This window comes from Stegastes partitus, unplaced genomic scaffold, assembly GCF_000690725.1.
Source record: "Stegastes partitus isolate 25-593 unplaced genomic scaffold, Stegastes_partitus-1.0.2 Scaffold0, whole genome shotgun sequence".
NCBI classification, from domain to species: domain Eukaryota; kingdom Metazoa; phylum Chordata; class Actinopteri; family Pomacentridae; genus Stegastes; species Stegastes partitus.
Genome location: NW_007577731.1, coordinates 51,173 through 74,362, shown reverse-complemented (window position 1 = coordinate 74,362; position 23,190 = coordinate 51,173). Strand labels below are relative to the sequence as shown.

Here is a 23,190-nt window from a genome sequence, read left to right as displayed (position 1 = left end):
CAGTGCTTCCCTTCTGAGAGGAAACACGTCAGCGAGTTTCGTTAGAGCGTTAGATAATAAAAGCAATAGATGAGACATGTTAATGATTTTCATCAGTTTTTCCTGAACGTCGGTAATCTGTGCACAGCCCTCCCAGTACAACCCTGAACCGGGGACTGTGTGTGATGCCCTGTTAGTGCAGTTATCCTTCACTGATCCCTAAACAAAGCCCAAAGCTCAAAAATACACAGAATCCATCATGAAAATATTAATAGCCTCTCCGTCCGTCGGCGGGTAGAAGAGCTTATTCCATGAATGAGCAGGAGGGCTTCATGCATGTAGCAGAGCCCAGACACACAGACACACCCTTCCCCCCACTCGTGTGCAGAGAAATGTGAATGAGTAGTGGGAGCTGTGGATGAAACGGCATCCCCCCGGTTCATCCTTCCTCCACGCATCCCTCCTCCTCCTCCTCCTCCTCCTCCTTAGACTGAGCCCAGCTCTCGTGTGATTCCACCATCAGTCGCCCACACAACACACACGTGCTGCTCATACACACTCTTCCTCCCATCGCATGCATGCACATTTCCCGCCTTTCCTCTCATCGCATACATCGCATATACTACTGAACATGTCACATACTCACGTGGCGTTGGCCAGAGTTTGGTGGGAGGTAACCCCCCCCACCACCACTTCCTATTGCTGCAGATCAGTCAATGAGCAGCTTCAGAGGGGGGAGAGTTATCCACGCTGGGAACAAAGGCCTGGACGCTGTTCATGCATCGCTGGCAACCTCATCGAACGGTTCGATTGAATACGTCTTAAATGAGCCCTGAAAGTGTGTTTAAGAGAGACTGAGACCTCCTGATCTGTGTCTGAATAGTCTGACTGATGCTCATCACACAGCAGACGGCCGGCAGCACCATGAGAACAAACAAAGGAGGCTTCATGTGCTTCAGTTTTGCCACCATTGGACAATCGTGTTTTTTAAAAAATAAATGGTTAAACTTTAATGTTCCAGATATAAAGTCTGACTACTAAACTTCAGAGTGTTTTCTGTGCCTCCATCCAAGCATCCAGTTTTTACACAGCAGCATATTGTCCTCATCCTGAGCACATTTCTGTCCCACATTATGCTGATATCTGTCTGATCAGCCTGATGGTCGATGTACTCACATCCTGCTGGTTCAGGGTGTACTGGTTTTATTTTTGGCTCCATGAATGAACCCCCTCCCCACCGCTCCAGCGCTTTTCTCTCATATCTTCTTCAAACTTGGTGCACATGGTGCATCTCACAACCTCCGCCTCTGACTCCTGCTCTGCCTACTGTGTGCACCAGCCGGCCAATGAGGGCCCTCGGTGTCCCCAACCTCTGCTGCACCAGGCGCCCGATTGGCTGCTATTCTTAGGCATTTTTGGAAGGAGGCGGAGCCTGGAGTACCTCGTTCTCTCTGTGTTTACACACATAGTGAGCAGCCAGTAACTGAGTGAATGAGGGAGAGTCGGGGGGAGCGAGGGAGTGTGGCTGGTCTGCCTTGCATCCTCGCATCCCGCAGCATTCCCACAGCTGTGCTTCCATTCTTTCCTTCTTCCACGGACCTCTGAGCAGCTGTATTTTTTGCCCATCTGCTCAGCACGTACTGATCAAAGCTTGCACAGATCTATCCAGTGGACTGTCTGCTTGCAGTGGATTTTGCTCAGGCAAGCAGTAAAGGAGCACAAAGTGTCCCTGCCGTCTGTTGCTCCGTGGAACGGGCAGCGTTAAAGGACAGCCAGGAAGCCCAGCTCTCGCACTCCCTTTTACTTCTGCTCCCATGCTTGACTTTGCGCTGAAATGCCAGAAGTGACTTATTCCATCTCGGTGTCGTGGATGTTCATTCAGGTAAGGAGCGGGGCAAGCCAGGTGGGAGGGGACGGGGCTGCTCAGGGCACACATGTTGCTCGTTTAGTGGGTGTGGAGACGTGAGCAGCTGATGGTCGAGATGTGACAGTGGACTTTCGCTGGGACATCTTGTGTCGGCACATTCAGGCACATCTGCTGCCTTTCATGTCAGAGCAATCTGGAGTGGGTTCTGGTTTGTGCCACTATGGATCCACACAGTACACCGTTAACTGGACCTAAAGACAGCAGTCATTCCAGCTACACTTTACATCGTGAAACCATAATACAAGCCACACAATGAAACGGAAATAGCAGGAATATAAAAGCAAACGTCCCATCATCCAACATGTTTGCATTCCTTAGCAGAGAGTGGTCTACCTGCTACGTCTTTGTTCTGGCATGTTGCTGTGGAGAGATACCATCAGCATGTCCCAGTGTCTCCACAGCGTAGTAAACAGTGTGTTCATCAAACTCATAGATGCTCCTGTGTGTGTGTTTGTCACCAGTTCAAGAGGATGCTGAACCGAGAGCTCAGCCAGCTGTCAGAAACCAGCCGTTCAGGGAACCAGGTGTCTGAGTTCATCTCCAGCACCTTCCTCGGTAAATATCTGTTCTTTGTTTACTGCTGTGCATAGAGATAGTGAGCTGTGATGCTGTAGCATGAGGAATAGGATGGTCAGGTGGTTTTACAGGAGTCACTGGACAGTTACTGTCAAAATGCTGCGTTTCTAATGTGATCCCTCGTTTGTCATCTGACAGAGAAGCAACATGACATGGACATCATGTCTCCCCCCGCCAAGGAGAAGGACAAGAAGAAGCGGCCCATGTCCCAGATCAGCGGTGTGAAGAAGGCCACCCACAGCCCCAGCCTCGCTCCCTCCTCCATCCCTCGCTTCGGGGTCAGCGCTAGTCAGGAGGGTCTCCTAGCCAAGGCATGAGGACGAGGTCGACACGTATTCATCTGTCGCTTTCATGCAGCTGAGTCTGTGTCTGATATATTGATTTGTTCACTGACAGGAGCTCGAGGACACCAACAGATGGGGTATCGACATCTTTAAAGTCTCGGAGTATTCTGGGAGTCGCCCGCTGACGGTCACCATGTACACCATCTTCCAGGTAACAGCAGAGTTCTGTACCACCTCCAACGGTCGGCCCAGTGAATCAGTGCACAGAGAGTAAATGAACGCCTGAAACAATGAGTTAACAAAGTGTGTTGAATGATTGATGCTGCCTCGACTGACCCAGACCCGCTGTGTTCTGTCTGTGCTGCTGCTGCAGGAGCGAGAGCTGCTCAAGTCCTTTAAGATCCCGGTGGACACTTTCATTACCTTCATGATGACTTTGGAGGATCACTACCATTCTGACGTGGCCTATCACAACAACATCCACGCTGCAGATGTGGTCCAGTCCACACATGTGCTGCTGTCCACGCCAGCACTGGAGGTAGCAGCTCCAACTCACCGTAGACACATTTCTGCTTCATTAAGGGGATCCCTGCATGTCCCGTCATGTTTACCACCACACACACTGACTGTCTGCTTTCTCATCTGTCCAAGGCTGTGTTTACTGATCTGGAGATTCTCGCCGCTCTCTTCGCCAGCGCCATCCACGACGTAGATCACCCTGGAGTTTCCAATCAGTTCCTCATCAACACCAGTGAGTGTGCATTGCTCCAGGGGGATCCTGAGCGTATTTAGCGATGTGGAGGAATCACCTGTAGACACGTCATTTGTTTCACGTCCAGGTGCTTCGCAGTGCTCTGTCTAAACTTGTTTTCCTGCCTGCAGACTCGGAGCTGGCCCTGATGTACAACGACTCGTCGGTGCTGGAGAATCACCACCTGGCCGTCGGCTTCAAGCTCCTGCAGGAAGACAACTGTGACATCTTTAAGAACCTCAGCAAAAAGCAGAGACAGTCGCTGCGCAAAATGGTCATCGACATGGTGAGATAGCATCGGGAGAACTCTCCAGTGTAGTTTTTCTGCCTTCAGACTGTCAGCTGATGTTCTGTTGTTGCTGCAGGTGCTGGCCACAGATATGTCCAAACACATGAACCTGCTAGCAGACCTGAAAACCATGGTGGAGACCAAGAAAGTCACCAGTCTAGGAGTCCTGCTGCTAGACAACTATTCAGATCGTATCCAGGTAAGTTGTCTTTAACCCCTGCGACCCTGTGCTGCAGCAGGTCTCAGACTTTTAGAGCCACAACCTCTAGATAGCATCAGTTTGTGTTCATGACCCCCCAGTTTGAATTCCTAATATCTCACAAGTAATAACTCTGTTGTTCATCACTGATGTGTTAATTCCACAGATTCATCTCTTTACATTAACACGTTCATTTTCTTTTCAGTGACCAATTGAATTGAATTTATTTTGAACAAATGAAATAAAAAAATCTAAAAACAACAGGAAATTAAAGCCGCAAGCGGCGATGGACGGGTCCTCGCACCTACGCTTGGCGGCCTTCGCGCACGTCGGGTTGTGGCGCAAACGTGTTGAGCCATGTTGCATTTTACAAGTTGGCCCAGCCTGACTTTTTTATTCATCCTGACCTGCTCTATATGCCTACAAAATTGTGTAGCTCTAGGCTAAATGTGCTTTTGACAATTTAGAAGGTGGCGCTGTGGAGCAATTTTTCTATTGAGGTGTGTATTGTTCTTCCAAATTCAAAAATTTTTCACCGGGTCTGATGTGCATGGCAATTTTGGTGGGTTTTCGAGTATGTTTAGGGCCTCAAAAACGCGTGTCTTTGTCGGGAATAATAATAATAATCCGAGCAGTTCCAATAGGGTCTTTGCACCCTTTTGGGTGCTCGGACCCTAATAATTTAAAAAAGAGAAAAAAAGAACAATAGTATCACATAATCAAATCATAATATTAACAAGTTCAAAAAGGAGTGGATAGAAGTATACTCTTTAATTTTGACAGCCCTGATACACATTCATTTGATGAATGTGGGCTTTATATTTATTTTTTAGTTTTTACAATGATCAGGTGACGCCCTGAAATGATCTTGGGTCCCCCGTGGGGGTCCCGACCCCCGGTTTGAGAACCACTGCTGTACAGGATAAATATGAAGAAATAGACAACGAGGATCTGCTTTAACTGCGTTTGTTGATTAGACGTTCACCCTCTGTGTGTTTGTCTCTGCAGGTTCTTCAGAACATGGTTCACTGTGCAGATCTGAGCAACCCAACCAAACCTCTGGAGCTGTACCGGCAGTGGACCGACCGCATCATGGTGGAGTTCTTCACTCAGGGCGACAGAGAGAGAGACAAAGGCATGGAGATCAGCCCCATGTGTGACAAGCACAACGCCTCCATAGAGAAGAACCAGGTACGGGGTACATCTACAGGAGTTGTTCTGTCAAATACACTCAGATCACACAGATCAGCACCACTCCATGCTTCTGTCTCTCAGGTGGGCTTCATTGACTACATCGTCCATCCTCTGTGGGAGACGTGGGCCGACCTGGTTCACCCCGATGCTCAGGAGATCCTGGACACGCTGGAGGACAACAGAGAGTGGTACCAGAGCATGATCCCCCACAGCCCCTCGCCCAACCCGGAGGGCCCGGAGGAGGGAGCCCACGCAGGAGAGGCTTCGGCTCTGAGCGCCGTCTCCTCTGCAGCCGACAAGTTTCAGTTCGAGCTGACCTTGGAGGAAGAAGGAGAGTCTGACACGGAGAGTCCGCCTGAGGAGGAGGAGGGCTACAGCAGCAGCAGCAGGGCGCCTGAAGCTGGCAGGACTGACCCGACACGACGGCTTCCCAAAATGCTCATTAGTGACTCAGGCAGGACGTTTTCTTTAGACTCGGAGAAAGACATGGCGGAAGACAGGGAGACAGACGAGGAGGGCGTCTCTGCGGTGGCACGCTTCAGACTCGGCACATAGCACCAGTCAAAAGGTTTCCTTCTTTTGGCCTTTTTCTGTTTCGTTTTTTCTTGGTTTCGGTGCCTCGTCCTCTGCCACTCCCCTCCTCCCATGCCAAGCTAACACCGCCACCTCTGACAGGGTGACAGCCAGACTCGGGGTGGGGTGTACGGGAGTGATTGTGGGGGTGTTGAGAGGGTCTGCAGTTTTTCACAGCAGTCACTTGCACTGGAGAGAGACAGACAGACTGAGTCCCTGCACCAGGAGGACAGGAAACCAGGTTTCTGACCAGTCCTTCGTGTTCTGTGTCTTTCATTCAGACAAACTGTGGCTCAAGTTCTACAGAGACAATGAGAAGTTAGATGCAGCTTCCCTTCCTTGCAGCCAGCCTGAGGTCTAGCACAGCTCCAGACAGAACCGTCTTCCTCTGTTTGTGAAGAAAGTGAGGAAGTGGTGAATGAAAACACAACCACGTCTTTTAAGACATCTGCCAAACTTGCGACTCACTGGGACGATGCTGTTTGCCTGCCTTTTAGTTTTCCTTTGTTTGTTCTGTTGTTTTGATGCACACACACTAATGAAGGTGCAGCCAGCAGTGGAAGCGAAGAGAGGAACTATGCATGGCTTTATGCAGGAAATGTTCAATGTAGCAGAAATTCTGAGTAACTCTTGGCTGTGACTGTCCAGCAGCTTCCTCTGAGCTCAGCAGCGTGTTGTGTTCAGCAGGCAGCTGTCTGGATCAGAACCACTGAGCTGCCACTACACATTGTTTTAATGTCTTCAGATGTATTATTTCCAGTTTTATAATCCTACACTGAGATGTTGTCAGCGACAAACCTGAGCCAGGGTCAGTATGGTGTTGGGCAGTCATGGAATCACATCCAGAGCAGTTGGACTGTGCACATGGCGCCTCCCAGTGTCCACGAGTGGAACTGAAGTTCTGGTACAGAGGCAAATGATATGCAAGGGTTTGGCTTCTATGGAAAGTACATTCAAAGGTATTTAATGGTAGGACTACCCCAGATGTCAGCTATATTTTACCTTTGTTGCTCATTTTTGATTATTTGTTGCTTTATTTTTTATTTTTATCTGAAGTCACATTTTTTCTCATTCTTGATGTTTGGCACCTATTTTATCAGTTTGCCTTTACGTTTGCCACGTTTTCTTTTTGCTCACAGCTAGCCCTCGTTGTGGATTTAAAGGGCTCGAGCCAACACATGAACACACTGGAGGCTGTGCAGCGAGTAGCAGCAACCAGCACAGACTAAACGCTGCAGCACAGCTACTCGTACATCCATCTGTCCATCATGGTTATTGCACGCTGCGGTAAACACTGAACTATGGTTTTTGGTAACATCCGCTTGCATAAAGACTAACAGGAGTGTTATATTAGAAGCATGAGGGTTGCAAAGACAGACTTTAGCATCATTATAACTGTAAAACAAACCAGGAAGCTACCGAGTTTCCTGTGCCAGAATTTTTCCACTTTTTCCTCTCATTGATCAATATTTCGCTCTTCACAGGGACATAGTCAATGACAAAACAAGTGCCAAGCAAGCATGACACAACCCGTACTGTAATTTCCATTTTGCCACTGGCTACTTTCCATCAGTGACTGATAAAGTTGGTTGATTGTAGCGCCCCGTGTGCCAATCTGACCTCAGTGTCTCTGCTCCTTTTTTCTAACTCCTGCTCAACCAGTAACTGAAACTGACATTGTCTTAAAACAGTGATGTGTTTTTTGTGTGTGAGCGGGTGACTGGGTCGACTTTTTAGAAGTATTTGCTAAGAAAAAACCAAAGCACTTTGTATGGTACTTTTACAGTTCTGCACTTCCAGTTCAGTTGAAGATGTGTAACATGACTGTTTCATTGTTTTTCTGTTGACAAGCGGCCGGTGGTTGGATTGAATTGCACGGGCTGGACCACGACAGCTCTTAAAGGTTGGATGTTGGAGGGACTGAAGTTGTTTTTGTTGTTGTTGTTGATGATGTTCTTTTTATAATTGACTGTACAAAAAAAAATGTGTTTTGTTGAAATGCATGAGATCAGCTGCAGGATTCAAACAATATGAAGAGTATGTGGAGTACTTGCCTCCAAACATAGCCTGTGGAGAATCCTGTTTAACTTTATTAACGTACAACAGTCGTGTTTTAATGTGTGAATGAGCTGAACGTTTTTCTCTTCTTCTTTTTTTTCGAAGCCTTTTTTCAGACTTGGGATTTTGTTTTTTTCTGGTCACAGATGTGTTCACTGACATGCTGGAGTCAAACATGTGCAATCCTCTCTGTAGCCATAAACAGCACCAAACAGACCAACACTCAAGGATGCCTTCAACACTAAGGACTATTTAACAGCATCTTAACCAGCACAACATGCAGAGATTCAGCCTGTGTCTCTGCGTGTCACTAGTTGTTTGATTTTGTACATTTTCCTCACAGTACTTTACGTACAACTTATTTATTATTTCTATATTATCTTCGCAGAAACGATGACAAACAAGTAGACTTTTCCTCTGAGGTTTAGTACTTTTGTGTAGGCTGATGTGTGAGAAAGTCAAACGGGACAGATTTCAACTATTACTCAGCTTTTTCCTTCTCATTTCGTTATGTCTGCAGATAACATTATACATAAGCAAAAAAAAATACTCACGTTCATGTTTTTCTTGGTGTAAAAATAGTCGAGTGACAGATTTCCGTCTTGGTTTTCTGAAGCATCTCCTCGTTCCTGTCTTCCTGTGTTTCCACCGATGCGGTCAGATCACATGTTCATAGAGGAGCTCGCTGATCTGAGACGTCTTTTATCCACGGTGAACATCATGCAGTCATACGGCCTCAACAGTCTTTGTAGACCAGTGTTTCTGTTCTTGAAGATTTTATGAATATGGGTCATGAACTGAGACGCTGCAGCTTTGACAATCCAAACTCTGCTGGGTGTGTTTGCCCTCTCTCCAACTACAACTGTATGCCTTGCCAATAAAGGAAAAACTCCTCACTCTGTCACGCCTTGTTCTCTGCTTTTATGAAGAGACTACCTGATAAAATCTAAGCATACACGCTTTCCAGGATAAAAAGCAACATAATCCTTTTTCATGATTAATAAACATCATCACTCAAATCCACTCGATGATAATTGATCGTCATATCGTTATTTTCTTGTACTTTCTTTCAATATTTTTGGATGCAGCTGCATCGTGTAAATTTCCCCCAATGGGGATCAATAAAAATTATTCTATTCTGTTCTATCACTATTATGATACAGAATGGTGATGTGTCAAAGAAATGTCAGAAGTGCAGCATTAAAAATATAGAAATACCAAATGTCAGGGAGGAGTCTAATTTTATTAATATATTTACAGTATAACACGTAAACACAGCTGTTTAATCTATCATATAAAACTAAATACAGCATTTATGACACGACAGTAAACTTTCATGAAGTCTATTTATGTGAAAAAATCAGTTTTCTTTTTAAAAAAAAGTTTAATTTTATTATTTTTCACTGTTATAGATTTTTAATGTTACATTAGACATGTACGTTTTCAGTTTATTTTTCTAACTTTATTTATACTTGCATGTTTAAAACAAATGTAAATCCCAAAGACATCTGTCAAATATGAGAAACATTCTGTAAAACTACAGATTTTATGTAAGGTAACATAACTATGCACTGAACCGTCAACAGTTTTACAATATCACCACCAAATAGAACCCAACACTAATTAGAGTTATGACAAATCTGATTTTTGAGCTATAAAGTCTGCAAATGTAATAATGCATCTGTTCTTATAGTAATCAAGTTTAATCTGTATAAAAGCATCAGAGCATCCTCACATGTATAAAATATTATTTATTTGCTATTATGACTAAGTAATATCTGTGTAGCTTTTTCCATTGCTGATGTTCATTCTTAAGTCCTGAAAACCCCAGGCCGTCTTTAAATATCACTAAAAACACAGTTCACTTTGTTTTATCACATGTATGCTAAATAAATATTCCTAGTTTTGTAAGAGTTGCTTATTTACAACAGCTAGACCTCCTGCTGGTACATATAAAACATAATTGTATATGGTCATAAACACACACACATTAGATCAGTGGAAGGAACTCAGGCAATGATTAAGTGAAGCCAAAGGAAACAAAACACAAGAGCGTCAATTCAATGTATTTATTGACTTTAATTCAGTTTTATTTATACAGCATTGAGTTACAGTATAATAACCTCAGGACACTTCTCATAGCCGTGTCAGGACCTCACAACAATATATTCTAGAGAGAAACCCATAGGTCCAAAGGTTCCGAAATTCTGAATTGAAATCTCTCATCGTTCACAGAACGGGAGGCGGGGCTTGTGGAGTAACGCGTTTCGGATCTGCGCTGTGATCGGCCGGCCGACCTGTCAATCATCCTTACGCTCTGTCTATGGTAACCGCTTATGCCGGAGTTGCCAATCAAGACGCGCACGAGCTACTGCAGGTGCAAAGCTGGGCGCCGTGTTAGTCGCTGCGGTGAAGCCGAGGAAAAAACGCACATTTCACGGTAAACCCTGCGCTTGTTTGTCGCTGCTGGGCCGTGTGAGGGTAACGGTGGCAACACATAGCATGTGGGTCATCTGTCGGTACCGGGGCGTCTGATTTAGATCGAAAATGTAGCCGTAAATAAGCAAGAGTAACCTTCATTTGACATAGCTGGGATGCTTAGCTAGCTGCACATTTAAATGCTGGTAACGGTAACGGTGCTGCGCTAGCATCAAAGGCAGGGGAGCCAGCCAGCGCCGGGTTCACCTCATGGGCTGTCGGTTTATCTACGTTTGTTTCTGTAGCAGTCGTTTGTCTGAGGCGGTAGGTACCGTGTGACAAAGCGGCTTGTGTTGTTTTTCTGCAGCTAGCGTGAAGCAGACGGTCGGTTTCAGGGAGCTACATGGAGCTAAGCTGTGTGATGGGCTTCAGGCCGTTTACAGTCACAGAGCACCGCGTATTGCCGCTAATGTCCAGGCGCCTACGAGGCAGATTCTGGCCGGCCATATGGTCATTCATAATTGGCTGGCCGGCCCAGCTCTCCGCGGAGGTTCCAGCCCTCCCTGGACGGGAACGGATAGGCAGTTTAGCTGATGCTTAGCCCGCTAAGCTCCGGTACTTCCGCCCTCTTATCTTGTGTGAGGTGGAGGTGTGCGCTCCTTACCTGACATGTGGGACTGTCATGAGATGAAAAGCTGGAGGTAGCTGGTTGTAGAGGAACAGGCTCCTGGTGACATCAGTTTGTAGTGAATGGAGTCAGTGAGGCTGTTTGGGACCCATGTGGACCTCAGACAGCAGTACCGGCGTTGTTCTGCCATGATGGGTGTGTTTCAGGTTGTTTTAACATTGACATGTATTCAGGTGTTTTACTTTGTTACTCTACATAATCATGATCTGTACTTGAGTTTTTGTGCCTAAGTCTCGTTGTATTCCCAACAGATATAAACCTGCCTGTCGGTCACGGTGCCACATGTGGATTCCAAAGAGAACAAACCGTTAGAGCTAATAAGATAACCAGTTATACTGGTCAGCTGTCAGGCCCGCTTGATGCACACATACTGTCAGTCATGACATCCATCCATCCATCATCTCTACACCTTAACCCTCACTCGGGGGCGGAGTCTATCCCAGCTGAGTCAGGGTGAAGGCAGGTTCACCTGGACAGGTAACCAGTCTATCACAGGGCTACACTTAGAGACAGACAACCAAGCACACTCACATTCACACCTACGGACAATTTACAATCACCAATTAACCTCAGCATGTTTCTGGACTGTGGGAGGAAGCCGGAGAACCCGGAGAGAACCCACGCTGCACGGGGAGAACATGGCGACTCCACGCAGAAAGATCCCGGGTGTCCTCACCGGGACGCCAACCGGCAGCCTTCTAGCTGTGAGGCCACGGTGCTAACCACCGAGACACCTGCAGCCCTCAGTCATGACAAAGATGTTGAAATGAAATCCATTTTCTTCAGTCCATCGCTAAAACTGCAGCCATTCTTTCCAGTGTCGACTGAAATAACAGATTAATTAGTTGTTTGGTCTAAAAAATGTCAGGAAATGGTTAATGATATTATCGAGTGTTTCCCAAAGGCCGAGACGACGTCCAGAGTTGTGCTGTCTGGTCCACAACCCAGATATCTTCAGCCTGCTGTCATAGTGAAGAACTATGAACGTCTTCAATTTTATAAAAGCTGGAATCAGAGAATTTAGACTTTTCCTGAGAGATGACCCAAATCATGTAATCCGTTATCAGAACAGCAGAAGACTTGTTCAGTCATAGACGGCTAACTCGTCCATCTTTGCTGTTTGACTCAGTTGTCTGAGGTTCTGTCCTCATTTGACGTCTTTCAAACATAGACGTGAAGCCACAGTTATTGCATGTGAAGCTCGAGCACTTTGTGTGTTGAAGTTCTGTGTGGTTCAGAGGTGTTGACTCACTTAAAGGATGAGTCAGGAGCTTCAGAGGATGTCTGTAGTGATACCACGGTTTGATTTGGCTTCCGTCCGTTTCCTTCTCTGAGGCTTCCCGTGTTTGTTCGTGTGGTTTGTAAAAGATCTTTGAAAGGTTTCACCATCGAGAGAATAAATGAAAATACCCGAATGCAATGGTGTAAAGTGCACGAGTAAATCTGTTATTAATTAATGTGCCGTGTATCCTAAACCAGGGTTTAAAGTCTTGAAGGAGTCTTAAAGCTGTACGTTTCCTTGTTCTTATTCACCATTTATCAAACGGTGCCAAAGGAAGTGTGTCTGATGCTATAAATACAGGCGGTGGACGCTTTATGTCTAATTGAATCCAATACTTTGAACTAAATGTTGTCTGTATGATGTCATGTTTAGTTTTTGCAGAGAAGCTGTGAAGCTCCACTGGTTTGTTGTGTTGTAGACTGGTTCCAGTGTTCGGCCCGTCCTGTGTTCATAACAGTGTGTTTATCTCAAACACCTTCATACTAACCGATAACTATGTGATCTCTGCTCCTACTTAGATGGCGTCTGCAAATGCCACGTACGGACAGAAGGAGTCCACGGACCAGAACTTTGACTACATGTTTAAGATCCTTATCATTGGCAACAGCAGCGTAGGAAAGACTTCCTTCCTTTTCCGCTACGCAGACGACTCGTTCACGCCGGCCTTTGTCAGCACAGTGGGCATCGACTTCAAGGTCAAGACCATCTACAGGAACGACAAGAGAATAAAGCTGCAAATCTGGGTGAGCACTTGTTCTGGAGTTTGTGGGTGCAGATTGTCTGCTGGTTTCTGGAGCAGGTCTCAGGGGAGGAAAGCAGAAACAGAGGAAACTATTTAGGAGAGAAAGTGAGCAACCTTCAGGGTTGCTGTTGTTCTGCTGCTGACACTTGTGCAGAGTTGACAAATGGAAATGAGACTTTGCTTTGCTTGTTGCATTCAGCAGTGCTCCAGGTCCCAGTGGAGAGGAAAGGCTGTACCAGGCACAGGAGGCTGCTGTTATCTACACTACCATCCATTACATAATTACTAGTCAGTGTTTACAGTCTGATGTTCATGTTTTCTCCCATCACACGGTCATGCAGTGCACACACAACCTAAACAGGAGAGTCATATTGGAGCAGTGTGACAGGAGACGAGCTCGGGCTTCAGACTGATTAACATCCAGCCTGCAGCGCTTCTGTTTGTTCACAGTGTTTAATATGTGCACAGGATTCAGTCTCCGCTCATCTCCATGAACAGAATACTGACATTACAGTGCAGCAGCTGTTCCGTGTGTGATGGCTTCAGCTGGCTATGGTTTTTATTATTATTATTCTGCTCACTGGTTTTTTACCAGAGAATGTCCGTTCCAGTTTCCTAACCATGAACGTGACATCTTCACGTCTTGTTTTGTCTCAGTAAATAAAACCTGAAGGCATTCAGTTGACAGAGGTGCAAAACGGTGGAAAGTCCAAACAACAAGAAGTCCGTTATCAGAAAACTCTGCAGTTGACCTGTCATCGGTTAATCAGCTGGTTCGGGTCTACATCTCAACAAGGTTGCACACAACAAGATCGGATTGTTCAAAACTGTCCTTCCTACCTGCTGACTGATTTCTTTTTTAACATGCGTGTTTTCCATGCCCGTCACATGTGTGACTAATGCGGGCCGTCTCATGGCGTATCTCTAATGATTACCAGCTGCTAAACGGGCCTCCTCAGGCCCACAATCATTCCATTTGCTGGGTAATGGCAATACCCTTGAAGCACACTTAACATGCGCCATAAAGCCCGACCCTGGGACCAGCTGCTTATTATGTGCGACACCAGAAGACTACGTAATGCTCCTGAGAGTTTAGCTGAATGCTAGCGCTCGGCATTCATCAGGAGGTGAATCCACAGCAATGTACGTCTGGCTCTGTTTTCCTTGTAATGCCCAACTCGCCTTCTTCTGACAATATTACACTCTACACTCACACGTATCTCTCGTTTCTTCTGTGTTTAGGACACAGCAGGGCAGGAGCGCTACAGGACCATCACCACGGCCTACTACCGGGGCGCCATGGGCTTCATCCTCATGTATGACATCACCAATGAGGAGTCCTTCAACGCTGTGCAGGACTGGTGAGGAGCAGCCCAGCGTGTCTGTGTGCATGAAAATGGCGACTTAACAAGCTGCAACCTTATTTCCTCTGAATTTCCTGCAGCTCTCCTGCTGTTTATGAGCACAGTTTATCCACCATGTGAAGGTTGGAGATGTGGGACTCCACATACAGTGAAACCACAGGAGTAGTCAGCAGCCCCATTGTCTACAGAACCTGTTTACATGTGGAGACAACTGCTAAAAACATCTGCTGCTTTGTCCCACTGCACGTCTGCACGACATATAGGTAGCGTAGGTCGACGCTGAACCAGAATGAAGCAGAACCAGTGTTAACAGCAGTACAGTCATGACAGGTGCAGGTCACCGCAGACTTGACTTGTTTGAAATCGATTTAGCTGCTTGTGTTGTGTGATGTGATCAAATAGTTCCAAGACTGCTGGTATAATGCAGCCTGAGTGTGTTTCAGCGACGCACGTGAACATGTGTGAGCAGTAGGACCACTAGTAGGTAGTAATGTGGACCTCAAACTGGAGCAGAGAGCCAGCACCACGTTCTGAGTTAGTCAGCAGCAGGATGATCCAGCAGTCATGTAGAACAGAGGCCTGAAACTCACCTTACCTGGAGGCCGCTGGAGGTGGAGTCTGGGTGAGGCTGAGCCGCATCACGGATTCAAAAAAAGCACAATGGAGACAGTCTTCTCAGTCTTTATTAATAACCATTCAGAACATGAACATTCTCCAGAACATAGGCTCCTCCTACCTGTTCCTTGCTACCAGAGACCTGCAGCACTTCCTCCTACAGCTGAGCCACATTTGGCTGGAGGGAGGAAGCAACTGAGACCCTCAGTGTGGCTTGAAGATGCTCATCAGTAAGTCTGGACCTGCACTGTTGCTGATTAAAGCTCATGGTGGAGAAGAGCTTCTCACACGGATAGAAAAAAGAAAAACAGAATAACAAGAACGTATTTGCACTGGGTGACAGGATGTATGTTCCCTCCACTCAGTGATACTCCTGCATCATGTTTCAAGTGACCAACGTTGCTAATTCATGTTGCTGTCACGAGCCTCGCTACGGGAGCCCACAGGTGATAAACAATAGAAAACGGCCAGTGCAACGACTCGCGCAGGTACGTGTGAGAAAAACACGCAGACCGCACTAACGTTAAACTCTGATGTCAAGTAGAGGGCCACAAGTTTGAGACCCCTGATGTAGAGGATCATCAGACAGGTGAGGACAGGTGAGCTTGTGTCTACCACCGAAAGTAGCAGCAGCTTTCACCCAGTATGAGCCCACAGCTTCCCAGACTGGACAGGTGCGTCAGCCAGCAGCGTGTTGGGATGGAGCAGTACGAGTTCATCCTCCAGGGCTGGCCTGCAAGGCGGAGCTCTGCTGTGGCGTCCTGAGCTGCCTGAGGGGGGAATTTGATGCAAACAACCTGAAACTGTGGCGCGACGGCATGTAAGCGCTCCACCTGTGCGCCTGGTCACAGCGTGGTGAAAACCCACCGGGTTTCTGGCCGCAGCAGCAGAATCGTCGCTCCCCACCTGTTCTGCTCACCAGATTTGGCTCCCTGCAACTTTTTCCTCGTCCCCAACATAAAACTCAGGTCGACGGAGCTCTGTTTGACACGTTAGTGTAGGCAGATGGCGCTTCATGTGCTTACATAACGGGGCCTCCAGGGGGCGCTGCAAGCGTTCCAGGAGCACCAGGAGCAGACTGCTTTGACTAGGACGGCTGCAGAGTTTAAGTTGGGGATTGATGTTGATTTTTGTGTTGGAGCGAATCGATCAGCTCATATGAAGCCGGTATCGGTTCCTTGTTTACGTCATCATAACCCGTCCACAGGTCTTGCTTGTAAAGAGGGAAGAAGAAGACATGATTTTCTTCTTACGTTGGCAAAATGCTGAGGAAGCAGGTGTACCGGTTCTGTGGAGGTGTTGGACCACCTGGATCTGCTCTGAGCACAGAGCCGCCGCCATCTGGGACTAAAACAAATACATTTAATTTAGTTTCATCTTTTTATGTCGAGTTTTTCATATATATATTTCTATTATATGATGTTGTTTACGGTGTTTATATGTTTTGCTCTGAAAGGCAATAAAGAGAATCTGAATCTGAATTTTCTAAAAGAAACAACAACAAAACAACTTTATCATCTACAGAACAAAAGATGCTTGTGTGTGACCGTACTTGACCTCCACGTATCCTCCAACAGGTCGACCCAGATCAAGACGTACTCGTGGGACAACGCTCAGGTCCTCCTGGTGGGGAACAAGTGCGACATGGAGGATGAGCGGGTGGTGGCTACAGAGCGGGGCCGGCAGCTGTCGGAACAGCTGGGTGAGTCAGCTGGTCGGAGCTGGATGGCACGACTCGGCTGCTACCCTGTGTGTTTATCTCCTCCTCATTAGGACTGGATTACGTTCAGATGAATGATTTGATTCAACGCTGCTGCTTCTGAAGTTGTAGTTTTGTAAGCAAACACTGTTTATTGCATCCTCTTATGTCACCACCATGAGGCTACGTTACATAATCTGGTGTGTTTAAAGGTAGCGTTATGGAGCTGGAGTTGCTGTAAATCAGCCCACTGTGCCAAAGAGTGGCTCTGACATCAGTCCTAACGAACAGAGACGTGATCACCAGCGCCTCAGTCATTACACTGTGAAGAGGGACAAACAGACCTGGTAGATGCTGCTCAGGTGTTTGTCATGCTCCCCCTGTCAGTTCAATATGAAGAGATCATTTGGAGATAAAGAGCAGCAGCACGAGCATGCAAAGTAAAGACTGATGGGACTTAGCAGCAGATGAAGGGGAAGCGTGGAGGAGCAAAGGCAACACGACTGACAGCAGGGCTACGACAAGGTCTCAGAACCGTCTGTTAAATCAATCGCTGACTATTATGATCATCGATTAACCACTTAAGCTTAACTCTCTGAAGTCTGAGTAGTTTCTAATTTCTTTACTCCCTGAGGACAGTGAACTGAGACCTCTGTGTTGTGCATAAAGCAGACGCTTGACTTTGGAAACCACTGATGGATGTTTTTCACTGCTTTAGAGACCAAACAGCTGATCGAATAGTCAACAAAATAATCAACACATTCATCTTGAAGGGCTGCAGGTGTCTCGGTGGTTAGCACCGTGGCCTCACAGCTAGAAGTTCGCCGGGCGGCGTCCCGGTGAGGACACCTGGGATCTTTCTGCGTGGAGTCTCCATGTTCTCCCCGTGCAGCGTGGGTTCTCTCCGGGTTCTCCGGCTTCTTCCCACAGTCCAGAAACATGCTGAGGTTAATTGGTGATTGTAAATTGTCCATAGGTGTGAATGTGAGTGTGCTTGGTTGTCTGTCTCTAAGTGTAGCCCTGTGATAGACTGGTTACCTGTCCAGGTGAACCTGCCTTCACCCTGAGTCAGCTGGGATAGACTCCGCCCCCCATGACCCTAGTGAGGATTAAGGTGTAGAGATGATGGATGGATGGATTAATCAACAATGAAAATCACAGTAAGTTGTGCTGCTAGATGGTCTGAAAGGCAGAATTACAGTGAATCTAAAGAGCAGGGACGATGAGTGATTGGATCAGAGAACCCGGGCATGCAGACAGATCCCTGGACCAGAACACTGACGTTGACATGAAGTGGTTTTGACAGCATGACAAAGCGGAAGTGATGAAGAGAGCGGAGCAGCAGGACCAGCTCGTCTCCACCGTAGAGGGAACAGATCTTCGGACTGAACTCATGCATAAGCTTCATGACGTTAAACAGACTCGCTGTCAATCCATTTAATATTTCATGTGATTTGATATGAAGGGAGACGTTCCCTCGGTGTGAGCTGACAGCAGCTCCATGCGTCCTGACGTGATAAGTGGATTAAATGGATCAGCTTCATGTTGAGCGATAAGCATCACCATGTCTCTCTGTCTCCCTCCTGACAGGTTTTGAGTACTTCGAAGCGAGCGCTAAAGACAACATTAACGTGAAGCAGACCTTCGAGCGGCTGGTGGACATCATCTGCGAGAGGATGTCGGAGAGTCTGGACAACAACGACCCGACCGTCACCGGAGCCAAGCAGGGGCCCCAGCTCAGCGAGCAGCCTCAGAGGTCCCACCAGGACTGTGCTTGCTGAACACCACCACACACTGCTGTCCTGACATCCACACACCTTTTTAGATTCTTTTTAGTTTGCTTTCTGTTTCTTCTATGAACATAAACAAGTTGACTACACATTGAGACACTGCCATACACTGACACACTGGCTGCTTGAATTCTGCACCCCTCTGCAGCCACATGAGCCCCCAAAGATGTGGCGTTGGCAGAAACGCCGTCTTAAAGCTTTTGCTATTTTCAGTAATACAGAGATGATGTGACGGTGCTCATCCAGTCAGAGGGGTGAAGAACGTTTACCAACTATCCCATCCCACATAGTCTGTCTTTCATACTGCTGTATGTACATACACAAGCATTCACACGATCCTGTATCTGACCAGAGTTCAAAAAGAAAAGCAGAAAGGCCGTGCAGGGCGACAGCGACATCACTCCTGTTGGCGTGTCTGTAACCGGGTTGTGAAGGAGCGACGTTCTCCTGCAGCCTCAGGTCCCACTCTGACCTACATGGATCCAATCATTTGTTCTACTTTTAGTCCCACTAAGAATATATGTCTGTTGCCGTGGATACAGCTTCTTATTTCCTGTTCTGAGCTGGTCAGGTGTGTGTTTGAACATTCCCAGTGCTGTGTTCATCATTACGGCCCAAGCTCGACGTCCAAACAGCGTGCTTGGAGAGTTTTTCATTTGTTTGATTGGAGGAATAGCGAGGCGGTGCATATCAGTTTTCTAGTGGAGTCGTATATTTCCTGTTAGATGGTTAATTTGGGGCCCTGCTCAGAGCTTTTATCAGCAGCATCGGTGGCAGCAGAGCCTCTGGGCTGCTCGGTTTTAGATATTTAGTCTGTTTTTTTTACTTCTTTTGTTATTGTTTTTTAAAGAATCCCCAAAAATACGAGGATCCAAGTGTATAAATGTTTAAAAGTCAATAGGGATGCATTTTTAAATGCAGATTTAATATATATACATAGAGGATAAACATATGAGGTGATAGGGAGGACTGGGCACGCTGGGTTCCGACCTGTGCTAGTGAGAGGTGCATGTTGTCGATGTTTTTAACTGATTCTGGTCGACTGGATGCTTATTTGTATGAGCCGTTGTCTGAATTTAAAGCCCATCTGTCCTACGGGTTCAGGACTTGGAGGTACCGAATGGGGCTAAAGGTTTCAGATGTTAAGCCCGTGACCCCTTCACATTGTATTAGCTTTCATACAGTGTGCAACATGCACTCAGCAGAAAGGCATGTGGTGCAGCACAGACCTGCCATCTCCATCAGATAGCCTCTGACGTCTTGTAGATGATCTCTTTGTCTTTATTTCTGGCGGAATATGATGTTTGAAGCATGTTAAATGTCAAGCTGTGAGTCTTATTTCTGTCTGATGCTACGGTTACGGGACTCCTCCTCAGTACAGACCTTCTGTCAGTCATGCGTTCACACGTGCGCTGAGGCATGCACCAATAGTTTCGCCACGTAAATTATTTATTTTGTATTATTTATAACTTATTTATTTTTAAGGTAGTGTTCTTCCCAGAGTCCGCTGCATTCTGCACTCGGCTTTCTAGAGAGATGTTCACCAGTATTCAGCTTTGAAACGGAAACCATGAAAATGCGTGTTTACAGCCTGAGAAGCTTCCTCAGGAGGAGACTTAAACATTCCAGAGTGAGAAGCTCTTATCGTCTCCACGTGGCTTCGCTGGGACGTTTGTTTCTCTTTTCATATCAGTTATGTAACTTAGGAGTGTAAAAGCACTCCACCTTCAAAAGTCCACAAACATGCATCCCTGCTGGAGGTCTGTAAAGCAGGCGGCGCACCAGGGTGTGAATGTAGAGTTTCTAAAGGGATTCGGACGAATTATTCTTCCCTCAGAGGTCTGAACACTAAGCTTAGAGCCAAAAACAGCGCCTGTGTTGTCAAAGCATTCTGCTGGTTCTCCTTCAGACAGGGAGTGTTTCTAGGCAGTAATCTGAATACTCTGAACACATCCTTAAAAAGTCACTCTCATCACATTTGTTCACCTTTGACTTGTTTGTTGTTGTTGTTTTGTTACTTTATTTATTGTGTTTTGCTACAGCTGTAAACTTGCCGATGACTTAGGAATACTCCTCCTCCTCCTCCTCCTCCTCCTCCCTGCCTGTCATCAGTAGCCCTGTACATAGGACCTTTCTGCCCGTCAGGCGTTAGTTGTGTGAGTTGTGCTGTAATTCTGTAATGCCAGGTTTACAAAACGGAGGAATCAATAAACAAATTGTAACAGCAGCAGTTGTGTGATGTTTCAGGAAGGGTGTGAGGGTAACCTGTAGTGTGCCCAGCAGAGGGCACAATGCTGCAGTAATGTCTGCTTTTTGTACCCTCAGACTGGTTTGACCATCTATGGCTCGGTTCAGCTCCTCTACTGCACTAAACAGCGTCCACACATGATGCACTGAAGACCAACCAGCCAGTTGCCTTTTGTTGTCCAAAGCAAAACACGTGAGCTCTTAGTAATGTAGTGAATTTAATAAATGTCAGGTAGACTCCATTACACATGGATACATAGGGCTTCAGCACGTACACATACATTCATGGAAGTTTGGCGACTGAACATCTACACGGCAGCCACCAGGATGGGGATACAACGGTTACTGTACACAAGAGCCACGAGATATGCAGCGTTCAGAAAACAAGGAATAAGACCATATGTAAAATAAGAAATGTTTCAGTAAATAAAATATATATTTATCATTGCTAAGTGTTTGTAAACAAGTAAGGCATATATTACAGGGTGGATGACAGCACCTGGTGGCACCCTGGTGTTTGGTTGCACCCTTGTTGAGATTGTCCAGCTTACACACACATAACGCGGTCCGGTACAGTCCAGGGACAGCAGTCTGCTACATGGCTTTCTCTACACTCAGTCTTGTTCTCAGCTCCCCCAGAACCAGAACCAGGCTGCGGTCCATACCTGCTGCCCTCTAACCTTTCGTTTTCCAGTTGACTCTTACAGCTCAGCCTTTACAGTGTCACTGAGTCTCTGATAAGGATTTGTCGGTTACAGAAGGCAGAGTGTTCCTTTTATAGCGCAGGCCTGTGTCCTGGCAGCTGTAAAACATGAAGAGCACCGTTAGTACGCCTGGACCTGGTTCGGTAAAAGCTGGCACCCGCTGCTCACATGGTTCATCACCTTCTGCTTGAGCTGGGCCACTTGCTCCCTGAGGACGCTGGCTGTGGAGGCCAGCTCGGTGTTCTGCGTCTTCAGGGTCTTGACCTTGTCCTCCAGCCGAGAGATCCGCTCCAGTTTCCTCTTGCGGCATTTGGACGCGGCTATCCTGTTGCGCAGCTTCTTCCGCTCCGCCTTGATGCGCTCCTGGTTGTCCATGTCGATGGGGGACAGAGGGGGGCTGTCCCCGAAGCTCTGCATGTCCGGTACCGTCTGCGGCTCGTCTTTCACCACACCGACCGACTGGAGTCGTGACAGAGCCGCCGCGGCCGCCGCCTGCTGCTGCGCGCTGCTCAGATGAGCCGGAGGCGGCGGGAAGGGGATGGTGTCCGTGGAGTAGTTGATGGTGGTGGCTCCCAGCGGGCTGGCCGCATAGCCGTTCAGCGTGGTGTACACCGGGAGGTCTGGGGTCTGGAGCCCGGCGGACGCGGCGGCGTTGGAGGACCCGAGGAGCTCCAGTCGATCCACGGAGACGCAGCCCGCCTCGTTCAGCTGGTTCTGCTTGTGGAGGTCCTCCAGCGCCTTGACGAAACCCTCCGCGAACTCCTGCTCGTCGCTGGCCGACTTCGGGTAGAGGAACTGGGAGGTGGAGCTGGTGGTGGTGACCAGACCGTTGGACTGGATGATGAGGCGCTCCAGGTCCGGAGAGGTGAGTTTCAGGAGTCCCAAATCTGGAGAGTTCAGGAGTCCGTCTGCGTCCCGGAGCGGGTTGGATTTGAGCTCGGAGTTCTGGTCGTCCAAGTTCAGATTAATTTCCTTCTTCATCATCGTGCTCTGGGAGTAGATGCTGGAGACCCTCGGAGTGTTGAGCGCGGTGCCTGGGTAGAGGGTTGTTTCCATTCTACACCCTCATCGGAGGGAGTGCTGCGCGTTACGCATTAACGATTGTTCAACAGGCTCCTCCAGACATGAGGAAATCAGCTGATCCTGCTTTTATACCGCCCGTCTCCTTTATCCCGTCTCTGTCCGCTATCAGTCCCTCTGTCGGACCGCTGGAGCTGCTGCCTGAGGGGCTCTGCTGTGTTCCTCCTGCGCGCCTCTGATATTGTCTTTTCCCGATGGCACGACTGCTATGCGCAGCGCCAGACCTCGCTCGCTTTCTAGCCCTAAAAATTCCATTATGTCACTCCAGAGCGCGGAGATTGGCCCAAAATGACGTTGATTTCCGGTTCAATTTGAATAAGGGGCCGAGCCGGTCTTTATTGCCATGGAGACTGGAGGTAAACTACAAACAGTGCAATGCATTGTGGTTTGATGTCATAGCATAAAAAAGCTCTGGGTCGCCAAAAGAGAGCAGAGACTGGGCGGGGAAGGCGTAAGAGGCGAAGGCCAAGGAAAGGAAGAACAGAGGAACAGGCTCTACAGAAAATGTCCCTTCAGCTCAGGCCGAGGCAGGTTTTAGTAGAACAGACAGACGAAAGCGAACAGGAGGAGCAGGGCAGAACCGTGATCTGGTTCTGTGGGTTGAAGTTCAAACTTTAATTACAGTGATACTCATCAGACTTTGGCTCCAACACCTCCACATGCTGATAAGTTCAACTTTCACCTAAATACGACCAGAAGAGACCTAAAATGAGATACTGTGACGTTTCAGA

The 23,190-nt window shown here is 47.3% G+C and overlaps 3 protein-coding genes across 5 annotated transcripts in view; 2 read left to right on the top strand and 1 right to left on the bottom strand.

Annotated features, from left to right (window-relative positions):
- pde4ca (phosphodiesterase 4C, cAMP-specific a) overlaps nucleotides 1-8,731 on the top strand; it is a 43,560-nt gene extending 34,829 nt beyond the window's left edge. For all 3 annotated transcript variants that reach the window (XM_008278592.1, XM_008277034.1, XM_008277808.1), the window contains 9 exons: nucleotides 2,368-2,461; nucleotides 2,621-2,793; nucleotides 2,879-2,977; nucleotides 3,140-3,304; nucleotides 3,418-3,517; nucleotides 3,649-3,803; nucleotides 3,883-4,005; nucleotides 5,014-5,196; nucleotides 5,281-8,731. In XM_008278592.1, coding sequence (XP_008276814.1) covers nucleotides 2,368-2,461; nucleotides 2,621-2,793; nucleotides 2,879-2,977; nucleotides 3,140-3,304; nucleotides 3,418-3,517; nucleotides 3,649-3,803; nucleotides 3,883-4,005; nucleotides 5,014-5,196; nucleotides 5,281-5,754 — 1,566 coding nt within the window. In that variant the 3' untranslated portion in view covers nucleotides 5,755-8,731. The remainder of the gene's footprint in view (nucleotides 1-2,367; nucleotides 2,462-2,620; nucleotides 2,794-2,878; nucleotides 2,978-3,139; nucleotides 3,305-3,417; nucleotides 3,518-3,648; nucleotides 3,804-3,882; nucleotides 4,006-5,013; nucleotides 5,197-5,280) is intronic.
- Nucleotides 8,732-10,191: 1,460 nt separating this feature from the next.
- On the top strand, nucleotides 10,192-20,655 carry LOC103369709 (ras-related protein Rab-3A-like). The gene is made up of 5 exons (XM_008302253.1): nucleotides 10,192-10,270; nucleotides 12,737-12,961; nucleotides 14,203-14,321; nucleotides 16,517-16,641; nucleotides 18,229-20,655. The coding sequence occupies exons 2-5, from the start codon at nucleotides 12,737-12,739 to the stop codon at nucleotides 18,417-18,419; spliced, it is 660 nt and encodes a 219-aa protein (XP_008300475.1). The 5' UTR covers nucleotides 10,192-10,270; the 3' UTR covers nucleotides 18,420-20,655.
- A 221-nt stretch (nucleotides 20,656-20,876) lies between these two features.
- LOC103352800 (transcription factor jun-D-like) lies at nucleotides 20,877-22,704 on the bottom strand. The gene is made up of 2 exons (XM_008275841.1): nucleotides 21,560-22,704; nucleotides 20,877-21,477 (listed from the first exon to the last, which is right to left on the bottom strand). Exons 1-2 carry the CDS (start codon nucleotides 22,433-22,435, stop codon nucleotides 21,451-21,453), a joined length of 903 nt encoding a protein of 300 aa, XP_008274063.1. The 5' UTR covers nucleotides 22,436-22,704; the 3' UTR covers nucleotides 20,877-21,450.
- Between the last annotated feature and the right edge of the window lie 486 nt (nucleotides 22,705-23,190).

What these genes read in the sequence shown, in the direction of transcription:
- LOC103352800 (XM_008275841.1), bottom strand. Translation starts at nt 22,435, where the DNA reads ATGGAAACAACCCTCTACCCAGGCACCGCGCTCAACACTCCGAGGGTC. An exon ending in TGGCCCAGCTCAAGCAGAAG is followed by an intron (nt 21,478 to 21,559) that starts GTGATGAACCAT and finishes CATGTTTTACAG; the next exon opens with CTGCCAGGACACAGGCCTGC.
- LOC103369709 (XM_008302253.1), top strand. Translation starts at nt 12,737, where the DNA reads ATGGCGTCTGCAAATGCCACGTACGGACAGAAGGAGTCCACGGACCAG. An exon ending in TTCAACGCTGTGCAGGACTG is followed by an intron (nt 14,322 to 16,516) that starts GTGAGGAGCAGC and finishes ATCCTCCAACAG; the next exon opens with GTCGACCCAGATCAAGACGT. An exon ending in GCAGCTGTCGGAACAGCTGG is followed by an intron (nt 16,642 to 18,228) that starts GTGAGTCAGCTG and finishes CCCTCCTGACAG; the next exon opens with GTTTTGAGTACTTCGAAGCG.